Below are 16,756 nucleotides of genomic sequence, written 5' to 3' on the forward strand. Positions count from 1 at the left end.
ATGTTACCATATGACCATTTCTGCAAAAAATTATACTTTCTTCAGCATTCTTATACAAGTTCCTCACATTCATCCACTTTCTTGATCAAATACACATTTACTCATGTTCTTATCGGGCCTATTCGGAGGACACTTGTTGGCTGTTGTTCACTGGTATTTATATTCTTCAGGTTCTTAGACCTCCAAGCCATGCCCCCCTTCACGCCCACATTGCAGTACCGGTCCAGAGCAGCATTTCTCAACCTTTTTAACATGGGGGTTGATATAACCCCCGCTATGATATATCCACAGCTCACAGTACATTAGTGTGGTGGTCAGTAGGAAGAATGCCTCCTACATTGCTGGCCAGTGGAAAGACTGCCACCCTTACAGATAGTCAAACAGATCATGGAACCCTTGTTGAAAAACACTGGTCAGGTAAACACTGGGATACTCCCATACCTCCAATGGGTAATGCAGATATATGAAGATATAGTTACATGTAAATCTGTGTTATTCCAGTAAAACAGAGCTAGGTTAACAAAGCGTAACTCATTTCTAAGATCAGTATAGAGTGGGGAGGGGGTTGGAACCACTATTTGATCTTTACTGCTGTCCGAGTCCCTGTTATTGACATTTACACTAATTGTCCTGATCACCCATGTCACCAGGGATAAATGTGAGGGTAGATCTAAAATAATGAGTTGCCACTAGAACAGGAAAAGAGGAGTAATCTTCCATGACAACTGTAAAGTAGGGAAATACCTCACATTGGTAAGATTTCCGCTGTTATCCTACTGACAGGAAATGAAGCCATAGCTCCCTGAGACAGATGGAAAAAACTTGCAGGGTTTAAACCTTCCCCTACGCTTTCCAAAATATTGGAGATTTTTTTTAAAGAAATTCTTACGATATATTCCCAGATCAGGTTCTTTAATGAAAATTTAAAACAAAATTCTGCACAATTGAAACGCACATAGCAGTTTTGGCAAGTAATGTAAATTGGCCCAAAAAAAAAAAAAAAAAAAAAAAAAAAACAAACAAACAACATCCATGGACAGAGATGCTTCTTGCCATGAGAGGGGGTTAACTGACAGAACAATAAAAAGGAAACACACAGATCCTGTTTTCTTTAAACATGTTGAGCCCAATACCGCTCACAAATTTCCATGTGTTTTGAACTTAATTTACAATTGGGTCACCATATAAAACTTTCAAAAAAAAAAAAAAAAAAAAAAAAAAAAAGAGTAACAAACGACATCCATGGAAAAAGATGGCTCTTGCCATCACAAACACTTAACTGACAGAACAATAAAAAGGAAACACACAGATCCTGTTTTCTTTAAACATGTTGAGCCCAATACCGCTCACAAATTTCCATGTGTTTTGAACTACAATGACTTTTGGGAAAGAGAGACAAATGGTCGTTTTTCTTGCTAAGCAGGTAATGATAAGGTTAAAGTCAGAGTCAGAGAAATATTAATGGCAAATTTTGTTTGACTTCTTGGTAATGGTAATTCAGTAACTCAGGAGTAAAAATGATCATGTACCAGATTGCTTATTGTTATAAAATGGTGGAACAACTGTGATGTAAACGTTTAAAAGTTTAAGTGCTAATGCTAGAGACAAGAAACAAGCAAACCATATAGGACACTCTGTGGATGAAAATTGTCCAGTTCTGGGGATGACACGCCTCATCAGATACCACTAAGAAGCTAAAATTGCTACTACACCGGTCATGTAAAATCTCCATTGGGGTATTTTAACAGATTTCCTGGTCTAGGCCTACATCAGCATCTTTACCTGAGGCAGCACAAGTCATTTCACATTTCTTTGTTTGGGGCAGGTATGCATAACTAAGAGTTATGGAATAGCCACCTTGCCACTGGAGAGAACACTTATAGTAATATGCATCTGAGAAAAAGAACATTTATTAAAAAAATCTCCTTGTTACCTACTGAAAAAACTTTTCTGTATACTAAGTTGGGTTTTTAGGACACCAATTTATTGTGAATAAGGCTGTCAACAGTGGAAGAGAAACAACACACTGCACAAAACTCAAGTCATTCATTGTGATGTTGTAAAGAAATGCAGAGTTCTGCTGCGTATCATATAAAGTCAGTAGGTGCACGATAAAGACACAAATGTGACCAGAGCCCGGTCAGGGCCGATGACTGGCTCATTGTGAAAGAGACAAAGTCATGGCTGCTTCTACTTAAGTACAGATGTCACTGCACTGAGATTTACCAGCTTGTTGCCAAGTCTTCTGCTAATGAGTCTCAATCCATAAATGCATCAATGTAGCAGAAAGAAAGATGTAAAAAGCAGCACAGGATCACGGATGGAAATGCCAGCACTTGTGTGAGGACAGGCAATGTCACCAGCCACAGACATATGACTTTCAATGGAAAGCTGCACTATGTAAGGAAGGGGATGCTGCCAGCCACTGACAGTGTTGCTTATCGCACTAACTAGATAAATTAGGACAGGCTTTTTTCTTGTCCAACTGCTTGGTTGCCATTAGTGCAAAGGGTTCTTAGATAAGAGACCGAAAACCAATCATACATTAATGTATTGCATACAAAGCAGATTGTGAAAAATGTGTTCAGTGTAAGATTGTTAAATACTTAAAGAGAACATATTAAATTCGTACATTTTTAAAGTCCTACGAATAGAACATCCCCTCAAAAAATAAAAAAGGCAACCTAGTCAGCATACACATTTTAATACAACATACGGAATTGCACCATACTAATGAAGTCATGCAGGAAGAGAAAACTATTTCAGTCCTACAAGGACATCCACTGTCCACTATCCACAGGGGAAAAAACTGGAACGGTGACATGAAAATATTTGAACACAGATGTAAAATAGATTTGCACAATGCTTCAGTGCACAGAAGGTGAAATAAAGGGCGTGGGGATAAATCTATTGTTCAGATCCAATCCTTCTATATGGTTCCTGGCTATAACAAACATCATGTGACTACCTTTTCTTAAATGCATACCACAGTTATTACAACGTGTAATGTATCCCGATAGAAATCAGAACAGTTTTATGTTGTGGATGACTATTGAATAGGCACCATCATATAGACCATATCAGGCAAAACATAGCAGCTTAAATATATTAAGTGTGAAACATGGCTATGGAGCACAAGACTGTCATATTTATGAAGATCAGTTTGAGGGACTCCCAAACAGACCATAATGGTACAATTAATGCTGTTTTTACTACAAAAAATTTAACAGTCTTAACACTAAACAAAAAAAAAAAAAATTAAATATTTTGCAGCTTATAGATCCTTAGAAGTGGGAGTTGCACTGTTTTTTTCATTGTGAGGGCTAATAGGCTGCAATAGTGGAAGATTTAAACTCACCTACTGTGCTAATGAAGACGTTCAAACTTTGGATTGCCCATCATTTCTAACAATGGTCACCAGAAAAAATAAAAGAGGTTGACTCTACCTAATCATAGTGTTAAGAACTTCATAGGGGTTCAAAACTTTACATTCTCAGGTCTTGGGTAACCGCTGCTATAATCACTGTATCCACAGTTCACATTACATTATCGTGTGGTGATCATTAGTGTTTGGTCCCATTCAGAGCTTTAAAGATCCTTTTCTTGTTGAGATTATGTAAACAACTGAATGGCCAAAACCTGGCCCCAAGTTTTTTTTGAAATGTTTGTGCAGGTATTACCTAAATCTACACCCAAACCTTCATCTTTCTCTTTAGAACATGCCCCAGCATTGTCTTGTTTTCTATGTTTCTGCAAGAAATGTCTTTCATTACTCCCTGTGTTATCACCAGTCTTGTCAAGTTTCTGTTTTTTCCCAGCAAAACACTTTAAATTTTGGAAATAAGAGGAGTTGGGATAACCAAGATGCACAAGAAGCCATATGATGCCTCTCCAGACCTCTCCTGTTCTAAAAATGCAACTTTTGTGTACTGCCCCCACAAGATATGCACTGGAGTAACAAAAACAGTAGTTCCGGTCCCTTTTATCAACATAGAAGCCACACAGAACTCATCCCAGAACCTTGAGGGGGTTCTTACTCTTCCAGTTGCATTATCCATAAAATAAAGCATTCCCAGGTCTACACCTGCAAAAAAAAAAAGTTTTTGCTGATGAATATCTCATTAGCATTACTGCAATGCTCTTGTAATCCTACCCTAAGGCAAACACTAGGAAACCATCTAAATGCACAGGTGTAATGCATTTAAGAGGGGCAATTTTACGTGCCAAATTATTTGTATTTCTGTCCATCCAGACTTAGTAATGGAGAAATTTGTCATCTCATGACATCACACTGCACAGAGGTTTTTTGTTTACATCAGTCTCTAGTGAACTTTATTGATACAACTATCTACAAACAAAAAATGTTTTATTTATAGGTTTAAAAACTGAAAACAAAATGAGAGGATGTGCTTTGTTAAAATAATCAAAAAAGCTAATTGCATCCAAGCAGTGCTGTAAAAGTTTTACCTTTGGCATGGAATGCCCCCTGAAAAATAACAGATCACTTGCTGGTATGAGAGGGGGGGCTAACAGCTGTAAATCTGCTGCCTCAGACTCCTAGTCTTAGAAGATTAGAAGTAAGATTTTGTGGTGTCACTACTGTGTTGCCTATTGTTCTTGCTGGAGGCCCTGACATAAGGAAGGACAGCCCTGCCACTACCAAGATGGCTTCCTCCAAACTAAGATACTGTGCAGAACAAGCAAGGATAAGCAATACTGTCGTTTTTCGGCCTGCAATTATTTGCCACAGCTTCCATAGTTCAGTTCCTCATTAACATCTTGCAATGTGAAACATTTATGGGATTTAATTTAGCATCTAATGCTGGTCATCTTGACATTAGATTGTGTGTAGGTGACTGTGTATCCATTGAAAACAGTGCAAAAGAATGATGTGAATCAGGGGTGTCAAACTCTGGCCTGGGGACCAAATCTGGTCCACAACGTCCTTTTTTTGGCCCCCAAAGGAATCCTAAACATGAATTGCAGTTGGCCCGCCGCTGCATTGAAATACCTACTACAATTACCGGCATCACTGGCATCTATAGACCAGTGGCCTCCCTGCCTATGTGTGGCCCTGCATCGGACTGTTTTATAGAAGCAGGGAATTGTAGTAGTGGTGCTATTTCAGTGAAGAGAGAGTTCTAGCCACTGGAACATAACATTAAGCCCTGCATTGGACTGTTTTCTTGACGCAGGGAATTGTAGTAGTGGTGCTATTTCAGTTTCAGGTTTGGCCTGCGACTTTGTCCAAGGTTTTAATTTTGGCCCACTGTGTATTTGAGTTTGACACCACTGATGTGAATAGTTATCTGCCATGTGACTTGTCACAACATGACATCTTCTGAACAGTTACAGCCTTATTCCTTTTATGTTCAGAAGATCGGTGGTGCTCTCCCCACACCATTGAAATATTGACAAGTGTATTGTTACACTGTATAAACTGTAAGTGTACCTGACACTCCATTACCATGCACAGTGATCACATGTATCCAATCCTTTGTATGGTGTGAGCACTGGACAGGGCCTGAATTGTTGTGTTAGGAGTGCCTGTCAATGGCTGGAATGATACAAGCAGACATAGCGCCTGTGTGACGCCGGCCAAAAGCAGATAATACATTTACTGTAAGAATACATCAAACTTATACAATAATGTCGTCAGTGTATACAAAGTTAACCATATATATACTACTGCCCTTTTAAAGCTGTAATACAATAAGTCATTCTTAAACATTAAATGACAATCTGACCAAGGTGCATGTCCTAGGTGCCTGCAATCCTACACATAATAGTTGCACCAAAATCAATGCTTGCCTTGGCTGAGGCTTTTTATATTTGGTTTATTTTCTCCAGTATTTTAATAGTTCTGTAAAAAATGAAATCCAGCAGTACTCTTGTAATGTAAGATTCTCTGTTGGTCTGCAAAATGTCCACGTTTTTAGTAAGAATGAAAGCTATGTAGGTGGTCATGTCAGGGCTGACTTTTTAAGAAAAATACCAATTGCTTCACGCCTACCTAGTTACGTTGATACTTTCTGATTCACTAGCACAGAAAAGTTTTGCCAATTTAGAGTTTTCACCGATGCTTAAATGCTTAGAATAAGTGGGCTGACATTGACCTCCTTCTGAAAACAAGAGTTACTTATCCATTCTCTGTTTTGCTAGCCCAGTAAAGTCATGGGGCTAGTGAAGTTCGAACACTTGAAGGCCAGGTATGTAGCATTTTCAGTGAGAAAGATTACCAATGGCAGCCTCCATATCTCCATCTGCAGGTGGAGACCATAAGGTCTCAAAAGGTTTCCTTTTTTTTGTTGACACTCGTGATCCATCTAGAAAATATTTTTCAACAAGTATGGACAGTGTAAAGTCCTGATTATATTCTTTTTTTTTTTACGTTTACAGCATTATTTACCATCATAATGTTTTTGTATGATACAAATCTATATTTGCCTTAGCATCCATTGCTACTGAAGACAGAGTGAAAACCTAAGTCCAAGAATATGAGAGGATGAGTGGAAGACAAAGAAACAACAGTAAACTGAAAAAGACATATCATAAGGAACAACAACTGTCCAAACTTTACAACTCCAGTGCCTATTTCTTGCACGTTTTCCCCTTGCACCAGCAGACATTCCTTCTTCAGCTGAGCACCATTCCATCCCCCAATTCCCAACAAGTGCTGTCATTTCACAGCATGCCAAATGTTATGGTACTTGACACCACAACCAAACTTGAGACTATGCCAGTAACTTAACATTGCCATGTATCACATACAGGGAAATGTATAAACAATCATCAACTCAGTTACTGCACAGCAATAAAACAATCCAATAATTCAACCCAACCTCCTAAACCAGTTCTTTATTTCCAGCTGGGACTTGTGATGTTAACTAATTTTTAGGACACTGCATAAGACAGAATACATTATAAGAAGACCCCAAAAAGTTTCTCTTTAAAATTACCCAAATTAAGACACTTTATGGTTTTGGTTAGAGTTGAAAAAAAATCTGTGTTACTCTATTGGGAGGATTTTCCCATGCCTTCTGTCCCAATGACAACCAAAAGTTGAACAAAAAGGTGTTCCTACCCCACTCCTTAAAAAGATCTGGGCTGGAGGAGAGCTTTAACTTTACCAGTCAGCGCACACGTGAACCAAGCCAATATAGGACTCAACTCTAACAGTGTTAAATCCCTGATCTACAACAAAGAATGATACATAATCAGCAATAGAATATGTGAACTAAAAGTCTGTGAATGGAAAAGACATAGACTCAAGAAATGACCACATTGCGCAGTGATTTGTAGCCATTAACAAATATTGCATGGGAAGACTTTCACAGAAAACATGGCACCACATGAGTTCTGCAAGACCACTGGAATAATTAATATATTATACATAAAAGTGTGCACAACAAATAGTTAAAAAAAAAAAAAAAAAAAAATGCTCATATATGATATATGATATGACACATATGAAACCCATTTCAATACCACATCATAGACTAGGCAACACTCATCTAAGGTTGTTCCTAAAACGTTTAGCGACACCATGATGAACTGTGTTTTGGTCTTCTAAACATTTCAGCACCTTACAATCATACAGCAATTTCCTAAATGTTAGTAAACTCAGGTGAGGCTCTAAACAAATGGCAACGTGCTGCACAAGAGGGCTAAATTGGAAAGCCAAACAAGAACCACCCTGCCTTACCGGCTCTGGTGCTGGGCTCTCTGCCTCCATCTCTGCTTCAGCTGCGGCAACAGCATTCTTATACTGCTGAGGAGACTCAATCACCAGCTCTTTCTTGACACTTTTACCAGTGTTTGTCCTATTCTGCATTTTTTTTGTTGTGGTCACAATCTCAGTAACAGGTCCCAAAACTCTTCAATGTCTTTCAGTATTTGCTAGCATGTCAAAAAGATGAGGGAGTGGGAAGTGCCTCTCCCATTCTCAAAGCAGAAAAAAAGAGGAGAATTAAACAGTTGAAGTCTTTTCTAGGGAGAAATCCAGTAGAATTGTGAGCCGGCCTCTGAAGGGGGCTGGAATACTGTCCAGGCTGGAAAAGGAGGATCTGTTTTCATGACACAAGGAAAACAAGCCACAAGTGCTGTGCTGTGCATGGTGCAATGTGTCCCAGGCTGGAAGTAGCAGATGTTATCCCAACAGCAGCCGGCTCAGTCAGTTTTACTTTGCTGGATGCACACTTTTGTTTTATGGGATAAATAGGAGCGTTCAGATAATGTACAATGAGTCTTTTGTTCTTTATAGGTTCTTAAGAGTAAAACCTACTTTAAAAAGAAACCAGGTATATTAGCTTCCATTGTTATCCCATGCAGGCAGCACAAACTGGATATCTCAGCAGCAAAAGTCTTTACTGTGGGAAATGTACACACCCTAGTAATCTGGTACTAATCAGATGGGAGGGAACACCAACATGCCAAGACTAAACTATTCAATTAAATGGCTTTACCGCACAGCTAGCTGAGAAGTCTGTTAAAGATACAAAGCACCTTTCCAAAGACCAATGGGTGCTGTGCACACCGCCATCACTTGTATACGCCCATTATTAGGAAATGGAATGGGGAATAATGGGCAGCACAGTCAGCTCAGTGGTTAGCACTGGTGTCTTTGTAGTACTAGGTCACAGGTTCATATCCCAGCCAGGAATCTATATGCATGGGGTTGGCATGTACTCCCTGTGTTTGCGTGGGTTTCCTCTGGGTACTCCAGTTTCCTCCCATATCATAAAGACATGCAGTTAGGATAATTGGCTTTCCCCCAAAAAAATGTCCTTAGACTACGTTAATGACATATGACTATGGTGGAGATATTAGATTGTGAGCCCCTTTGAGGTGATTTGACTATGGACTTGGTAAAGGGCTGCATAGTTTGTCAGCACTATAAAAATACTGGCTAATAATAATAATAATAATAATATTAATGATAATAACTTCCCAAACACAGAACAATTGGGCCTTAAGACCATACACCTTCCCAATCACAGACACAAAGTTAATGGGCAGAAAGGAATTTTATGAATTTATACATTTTATAAAAAATGTAAATAAGAACCTTATGTGTAATCATCAAAGAGTTGATAGGTTCTTATAATATTACCAAAATTCAGTCAAGAGACAAGTCCAGCACAGATATGGACACTCTGGTTTTGGAAATCCTGACATAGAATTGGAGCATTCCTGTCCCAATAGACAGCACTGATTTCCTTTTATATACAGCCGTTACAGCCTGCAACAGCTTGATAAGAATCGTGCTGGGAATTTTATCAATTCTCATGAACTCTGTGGTCTGTTTTGTCTTCTTATCACAAGAAGAACCAGAAAAACACCACTGCTCACTGCAAAACAGATAACTACTTGTCTGTCTTGAAATGAGAAGAATTTAATTCAGAAGACAGACACAGCAAGAACTGTGACAAGAGCAATTCCTGTCCCCACTCTGTGTAAATTGTAAATCTAGGCATTTCCCATGAAGGCTCAAATCACATTCACCTTCCATGCTTAAGTGGACAGGAATGAAATAATTTTTAGTAATATGAGTGATGATACTTTGCAGGAAAATATCTACCACCAACAAAAGGATAGACCACTTATTACAGAAAGCAACATGTGTCAGATTTATGAACGCCAAAACCATTATTGGATCAGCAGGTGTTGTTAACTTGATTTGATCAAAGAACTTGAAGCATTGTAATTGTTTCTTTGTGGAAAATATTAAGTTCAGATTAAGAGTGGATCTGTTTGCACGTTAGATTTAGGAGTGAATGGTACATTTAAGAGTTAGATTTATGGGTACAGAATCAGATTAAGGGGTTAAGTTAAATTTCTATATGAGGTTTAGATACTAGGGGTTAGGTGGGTGGGTTCAAGTAAAGGGTTTGGTTTAGGTTAACTGATTTAGGCTTTCCCTTTTACATTTTTGGCGTTATAACCTTGTTATTCAAGGGAGATTCTGCTGGCACCAAAGGTTGCAGCATACAAAAATTGCACACATAAGCACTAATGTAAAAAAAAAAAAAAAAATCGACATAATACCTAAATAGCATTCAGTTTTTTTTAACCACGTCTTTAAAATGTACATGAATAAACTATTTTAAGGGGGAACTTGTTCATTTAATTTTTTATGACTACTCTTTATCCCATTCATGAATGTATAATTAAAACCCAAATTCTGCCATTTTGGGAGGTCCAGTTGCCATTATTACCTGGAGCTAATCTTAACTAGAACTTGTCATGGCTCTCTCTGCACTGTTTCTTTGTTTGGAGGAGGTCATCATGGTGGAGTAGAACTTGACTTGCTTGTGTTAGATGTGCTCCCCTAATGACCGCTGATCTAATGAACTTTAAATTCTAAACTCTGAGTTCTATAGAGCGTGCTTAGGGAGATGCTACAAATCTGGTAAGAAGAGTAGTCATCAGATGCAGGTGTGGACATTATGCTTGGATGATCTCACACTGCAAATATGCAACTATTAGTATGCAAGAACAGCAGTTACATGTCAGAAAGTGTACTGCTAAGAGCAAGCATAATGGAAAACTTTTTTTATCTGCTACCTCCTGCTGATTGAAAAAACTGACTGCAATACCAGTTGGTAGTCAGAGACCAAGAGGTTGAGGCTGCTGTTTTGTATCATGTGTTTGGCACCAGGAAGGCCTGCCCCTACTCCGATACATACAGTAGCTTGAAACACAAATGGGTGCCTGGGGCAGCTGTTCATGTTTAGGGATGCTGAGGATAGCATTGACAGATGAGAAAGCTCTGTGGCTAGCTTAGGATTGTTTACAATAAAGTTTGTGTTACATTTATGGACAATAGAAAGACATAAATGGCAAATCTCCATAATAGGGACAATGGTCTGATGAGGTCTGAGACGATTCAGTCTTATGAAATGCTGTAACCCAGCTAGTACTGTACCCCCATGGCACGCTTTTAGAATAAGGCAAAGTGGGAAAAAGACACTACACAGTCTACAATATACAAATTAAACAAATCAATACACATCTACCACAATCATTTATTCCTTATTACACTCAAAAATAAGCTTCAGGGAGACTGCTAAATTCACATCAAATACAAATGAGAGAGGTTTTACTTGCCAAAATGATTTAAATTCCACACAAGATTCAGACAGCTTTTCTGAACAGCACAGTTCAGTCGGACAGGGATAAGGGTCTGATCTTTTTATGCTACAGGTTCATTTTTATGTGTCAATAACCCCCCTCACCACCACCACCCAGGGACTGGACAATGAAAGGTGAAGCAGCAAACCAATTAACTTATGTCCTCCTATCAGCAAGCTCCTTGCACTAAAACACTATAGACTATAGCAGGGGCTCCAAAATGTTTAAACTGGGGTTACCTTTAGATATACCTTTCAGGACTTGAGGGAACCCCTTCTATAATTACTATATCCACAAATCATAGTACATTTGTGTGATGGTCAGTAGGAATGCCTCCTACATTACTGTCCATTGGTAAGAATGCCTCCCTTACCAGGGTTCTCCCCAGGCACTTTTAGCTGGGCGCACCACCCGGCACTTTTCAGCACCCACCCAGCTGTTTTTGGGTGGTTACCAAACAGTTTGTTCACAATACAGGGGCTGCCACCCACCTAAAATTTCTTCCCACCCGGCTTGAAAAAATTTCTGGGTTGAGCACTGCTTACAGATAGCCAAGATTATAATTATCAGTTAAACTTTCCTGAGAGTCACAGATTGCTCAAGGAACCCCTAGTAACCTCTGGAAGAACTCCAAAGGTTCCATGGAACTCTGGTTGACCAACACTGGAGCACAGGCCCTGGAAAATGCTGACACCACATAAAACTAAGGAACTTCTGAGGATACTAAAGGCTTTCTAATAAGAAATGCATTCACCAGCAGCATGCAAATGGATTATTACATTTCAGTTTCTGATAGCAGAGAGAGGGACGAATCTGGTTTGGCTCATTCAGTCGCGTTATCTGTAACAAAAAGCCTTCATACAGTTTACCAATCACTAGCTACTAAAAGTGTATATTATTCTTCACCTATTTCATTACAACAAAAGAAGAACATACAATGTGTGCAGCATGTGGTCTTGTCCAAATGAAATATTTGTCAGTGAGCTTGGCCCTGCATGACCCAGTCTTGAAGTGAGTGGTGATGTGAAATCGATCTGTTTAAAACAGGTGACAAGTGTGAACATTTTTTTTTTTTTTAACAAATGAGGGTTTTATTTTTAGAGATTGGAATCAAAGTATTGTTTACAACAAATAAACATCATCACAGTAAGTAAGTGGTTAGTACTTTAAAATCAGCGGTTGCTGCCTAAATGTACCAACAGTAGAAAGCTACATTAGGCATTAATACCCTGGAAAAACATGAAATACCAGATTTTATACTATGCCTATCAACTTAACTTTAATATATATATTTTGCTGCTATTGTTCCATGTCTGTTACTTAGAAAGACTGAATTTAGACACAAGTTTTTTTTCAAAAGTAGACCTACAATTATAGCAATTTCCAAGTGATACTACTGTTTGGTGGTGTTCTTTTATTGAGATTAGGCACCTAATCCCCCCACCTCCCAAAAACCACTCATCTTTCCATTGCTCTTTACCTTCTGCAGTCATTGCAACTAGAGATAATACCCCGTGCTTCTAAATATGGAGATCCATGTGACCTCAAATCCCAGACACTCAGCAGTTGGGTATGATAAATGCCACAGTTTAAATTTTATCATTATTATAAACTAAGCCTAAAAGATTACACTACATTGATTAAAGGGGGGCATATAGGGGTTATTGGATACCTAGGACAATCAATTGAAAGCACTAGGTTCGTGTTGCCCTTCCCATTTTTTGACCACCAGGATGAAAAAACTTCTGTGGAGAACATTGTCTTGGTAAATTGTTGTTAGCAGTACAGGAAATAAGAACCCCAGATAAAAGTAAATACACAATAGACATTGTATTATTTCTCTCTCTAAAGCTGCGTACACACTTGCAATTTTTGTCGTTGGAAAGGATCTTTCACGATCCTTTCCAACGACAAGGGAGTGCACGATGCATAAACGATGCTGTACATACAGCACCGTTCATGCTCTATGGAGAGGGGAGGGGGAGAGCGACGGAGCGGCACCCTGCTGTGCGCTCTCCCCTTCCCTTTCATTAGGATCGGTCGTCGTCCATCGTCCATGGATCCGCCAGGACGGTCGTTCCATCGTCCGTGGATCCGGCAGGTCGGTCGTCCGGACGATGGACGACACCGACTGTACACACGGCAGATTTTCGCTCGATAATTGGCCGATGACGTCTGTACGTAGCTTTAGTCTTCAAAGAACAGAGTAGATGGTTAAACTAGAAGAACCAGCTGACAGAGGTCACTAGTAGTGTAGAGACAAGCACACAGTTCAGCAAATACTTTATTTTACCATGATTCATCCGAGTAAAGTATGAGTAGGTCTACATTAGGTATAATACATTTATTCATCTTAGCAAGTGTCTCAGCTGCTTTCTTCTTCTTAAGAAAATTAGTGGTCATATGTTATAAGCCTCTTAAAGAAAATATTTTATCAGCTTTTTTCATTCCCCTCAAAGATTCCTGTCATCCTTATAAACAAATAGCTACACTTGTGCTTCTAATGTGGCTATGTCATCTGTATTTGAAAAGGGTAATTTATGTGTCAACACAGTGAACATTTGGCTTTTAAGGAGCGCCAGTAATCTGTCGTGTTCCAATGGTAAAGGTTTCTTTTTCGGAGTTTGGCTTTTAGCTTTTATTATGTTGCCAGTTTGGTTTCAAGAAATGTTAAGGTGTAAGTAAAACATTTAATGCAATAAGCATGTTTTGGTTATTGATATTAAACAGGATTCATATAGCACCAACATAATATGCAGCGCTGTACATTAAATAAGGGTTGCAAATGACAGATATACACAGTGTTATCAGGAATTACATCTAGGTGTTTGAGATGGCCAGACTATGCAATAATGTGGTGCTAGCTATAATAATATCCTTGTTAAAAAAAAAAAATGTTAACTCTATTTAACGCAAATGGCTTTTCTTCTCACATCCTAACAACTAAGGCATCATGATCTGCAACATACTATGCAAGATCTGCCTTACTGTGCTGAACAGAGCACTCATGAATAAAAAAAAATACAATCCTTTTATTTTAGTATATTATGTGTGGTCACATGACCACTTATACCAGCCTTGATAGTCTTTTTGTCTGGACTGTAATAGACCTGTCAATGATATTCATTTGTTTGCATTGGACTGATCAGGGAGCGGAGTGATATCACAACCAAACCCAAGGCAGAAGAAACTGAGGGTAGAGGGGCAGACAATACAAATTCAGGAAAAACTGAGGCCACAGAAACACCACTTGCAGGACTGACAGGAAAATACTTGGAACAGAAGAATAAAACAATTGCACTTTGAGACTTTGTCCTTTATTCTGGCAAGTGCTCCAAGGAAAGCTACATGAAAAGAAACCTGGGGGAGAGAAATATGGAAGCTGCCATCAATGGCATTTCCTGAAAATGTTATTCTCCCGTCTGTCATAGTGATGCAATACATTTCCCTGAATTGGAACAATTACTTCCTAAAAAAGTTAAGGGATTTTGTGCAATATCTGACTCATTTGCTGCATGATAATTCAAGGTCTGAAAGTCCAACAGAAGGACACAGACCCACAATTAGCATTTTTGGAACTTTTTTTTAATTGAAGTACTACTAAAAGTGTTATTTTAGTTCTACAGGGAAGTCTGGTGGCTTTTAGATCTTGGATACCCCAACATCTACATAGTTGTTGATTATGTTCCTCAAATACAGAGAGTTACAAGGATCACTGTCCCTGTGTTATGTTTCATCATCTCCTGTTACATTCTCCATAATATAAAATATCCTAAATGGTAAATATGGAGCACTGGCCTCTCATAATAGTCCCAGCAGGTGTACAGACCCAGAAACTTAAGCAAAATTATCTTATCAGCAGAAGCTTTAATATACAAACTGTCAGGAGATTTAACATTCCATCATCTAATAAAAACTGAAGTACCAATAATGTTAGAAAGGCCTTTTAAATAAGCAGAAACTCTTCACTAGTTTTGATCACAGATAAGGATCATAATGAAAATCACATTGGACAAATAGTGCACAGGGATGGTTACAGAGTATTTGTTCTGCACTAAAAAAATACAGTTAACATGATCCATAAATCTTTTCTCAGGGTTTACAAGGAAACTAAATCCTAACAATGGGTCTATTGTACAGTGGTAACCCATAGGGATATGAACTACAAGAGGCAGCTGTGTAAATCTCCCAATGAAAATATTCCTCCCATTGTTAGCAGCCTGTGGGGCTGGAGCTTCCCTCAAAGCAGAAGAAGTCCCCAAATGTGAAAAATGTTAGCCATCTATAGATTCTGCACGGAGCACAGAGCCCAGCATTTCATACTGTAATCTCACATATACAGGCATCTTTCTTCTTTTGTCCTAATATCCCTGAATGTGAGAATTGTAAAAGCAGAACAGTCAAGAAAGGGGGAATTCAAACCAGAAGATTACAGCAATGAGGCAATGTGGAGAAGTATGATTTCAGGATTCTTAGCCATTCATCCTTGGGTGTAACAGTCTGACATATAACTAAGAAAATCACACAGGAACACCACTGGGAACACACAAAATTTCATACACACATTCAAGGTCTATAAAAGATCATTTAACCTGAGCACCTGAAAGCCTTTTCAGTAGATGCATGCTGTATGTGAAAATGTAACACACAAATCTCTCATACAAAACAGATTAGCCTAGGCTTTTATAACAACTCCCAAAAAACTCATAACTACTCGACAAAGCATCTGCACATTCTAAGGACTGCACATGTTATACGGGTGTGCGACACACATGTAAAATCATTAAAGTAAAAGGGAAAATATAATTCAAACCCACTGGATCCACTCCAAAGTTTCTCTCTGTACACCCACTCAAATTATTTACATGACTATATAAAATAATCTAAAACAGAGGCAATCTTATACTCTGTGCTACTGAGTTCAGTGTTTTATGTATGCATTCAGGAACCTTTCCTTTCACTTTGCCGAATGGCAGCATAAAGGTTCATTACAAAGGTATGTATTGTTTTCGGATTACCACTGGTATCTTAGTGTTAGAACGTTTGGAAACCACCCAATTCTCAATACAAACAACTCTGTAACTCGTCAGTATTTCCTTTCCCTCCTGTGGCCACAGAGTTAAACGTTATCATAACAGAAACCAGCTTCTATGCAAAACAACGCATTTAAAAAGACTCACATGGAGCGCCAAGCACATTACTCTAATCATTTAAAACTAAACCTGTGCCTACACTATGTAAATAAAAGTATTGAAACAGAATGAAAAGTGGAGTTCAGAGTCTGTTGTGATCTTTGAGAATGAATTCCTTCACAGTAAAAGTACCTAGAGAGGTGAATGAGGGCTTGTATCAAAGTAAATTGCTTTATAATAATAATAATAATAATATGGAAATAGTTTAATGTCTATAACCTGGGCACAGGTGCATGTTAAGGCTACAGTAAGTTTAAATTGATAATGTCAGGGTGATTTATTCACATACATTGACAAGATCTACCTTCATAACCATTACAATAAAGCCAACAAAGGAATTCATAACAGGCACCTACATGTACCCACACAAAAGTTTAGTAATTTGCTTATAAAAATGTAAACCAAAGATGGTCATGATTATACCACCCAAA

General features: G+C 38.5%; 1 protein-coding gene across 14 annotated transcripts in view; it reads right to left on the reverse strand.

Moving 5' to 3' along the window:
* Positions 1-16,756, reverse strand: part of DOCK9 (dedicator of cytokinesis 9) — a 132,742-nt gene that overhangs the window by 87,859 nt on the left and 28,127 nt on the right. For 5 of the 14 annotated variants that reach the window (XM_072411462.1, XM_072411455.1, XM_072411489.1 and 2 more), the window contains exon 1: positions 7,706-8,322. The exons of the other annotated variants lie outside the window; for them this stretch is intronic. In XM_072411462.1, the coding sequence (XP_072267563.1) occupies positions 7,706-7,834 (129 nt within the window). In that variant the 5' untranslated portion in view covers positions 7,835-8,322. Of the gene's footprint in view, positions 1-7,705; positions 8,323-16,756 lie in introns of those variants that run through there. 14 annotated transcript variants of the gene reach the window in all.

Source organism: Pyxicephalus adspersus, chromosome 1 (genome assembly GCF_032062135.1).
Source record: "Pyxicephalus adspersus chromosome 1, UCB_Pads_2.0, whole genome shotgun sequence".
NCBI classification, from domain to species: domain Eukaryota; kingdom Metazoa; phylum Chordata; class Amphibia; order Anura; family Pyxicephalidae; genus Pyxicephalus; species Pyxicephalus adspersus.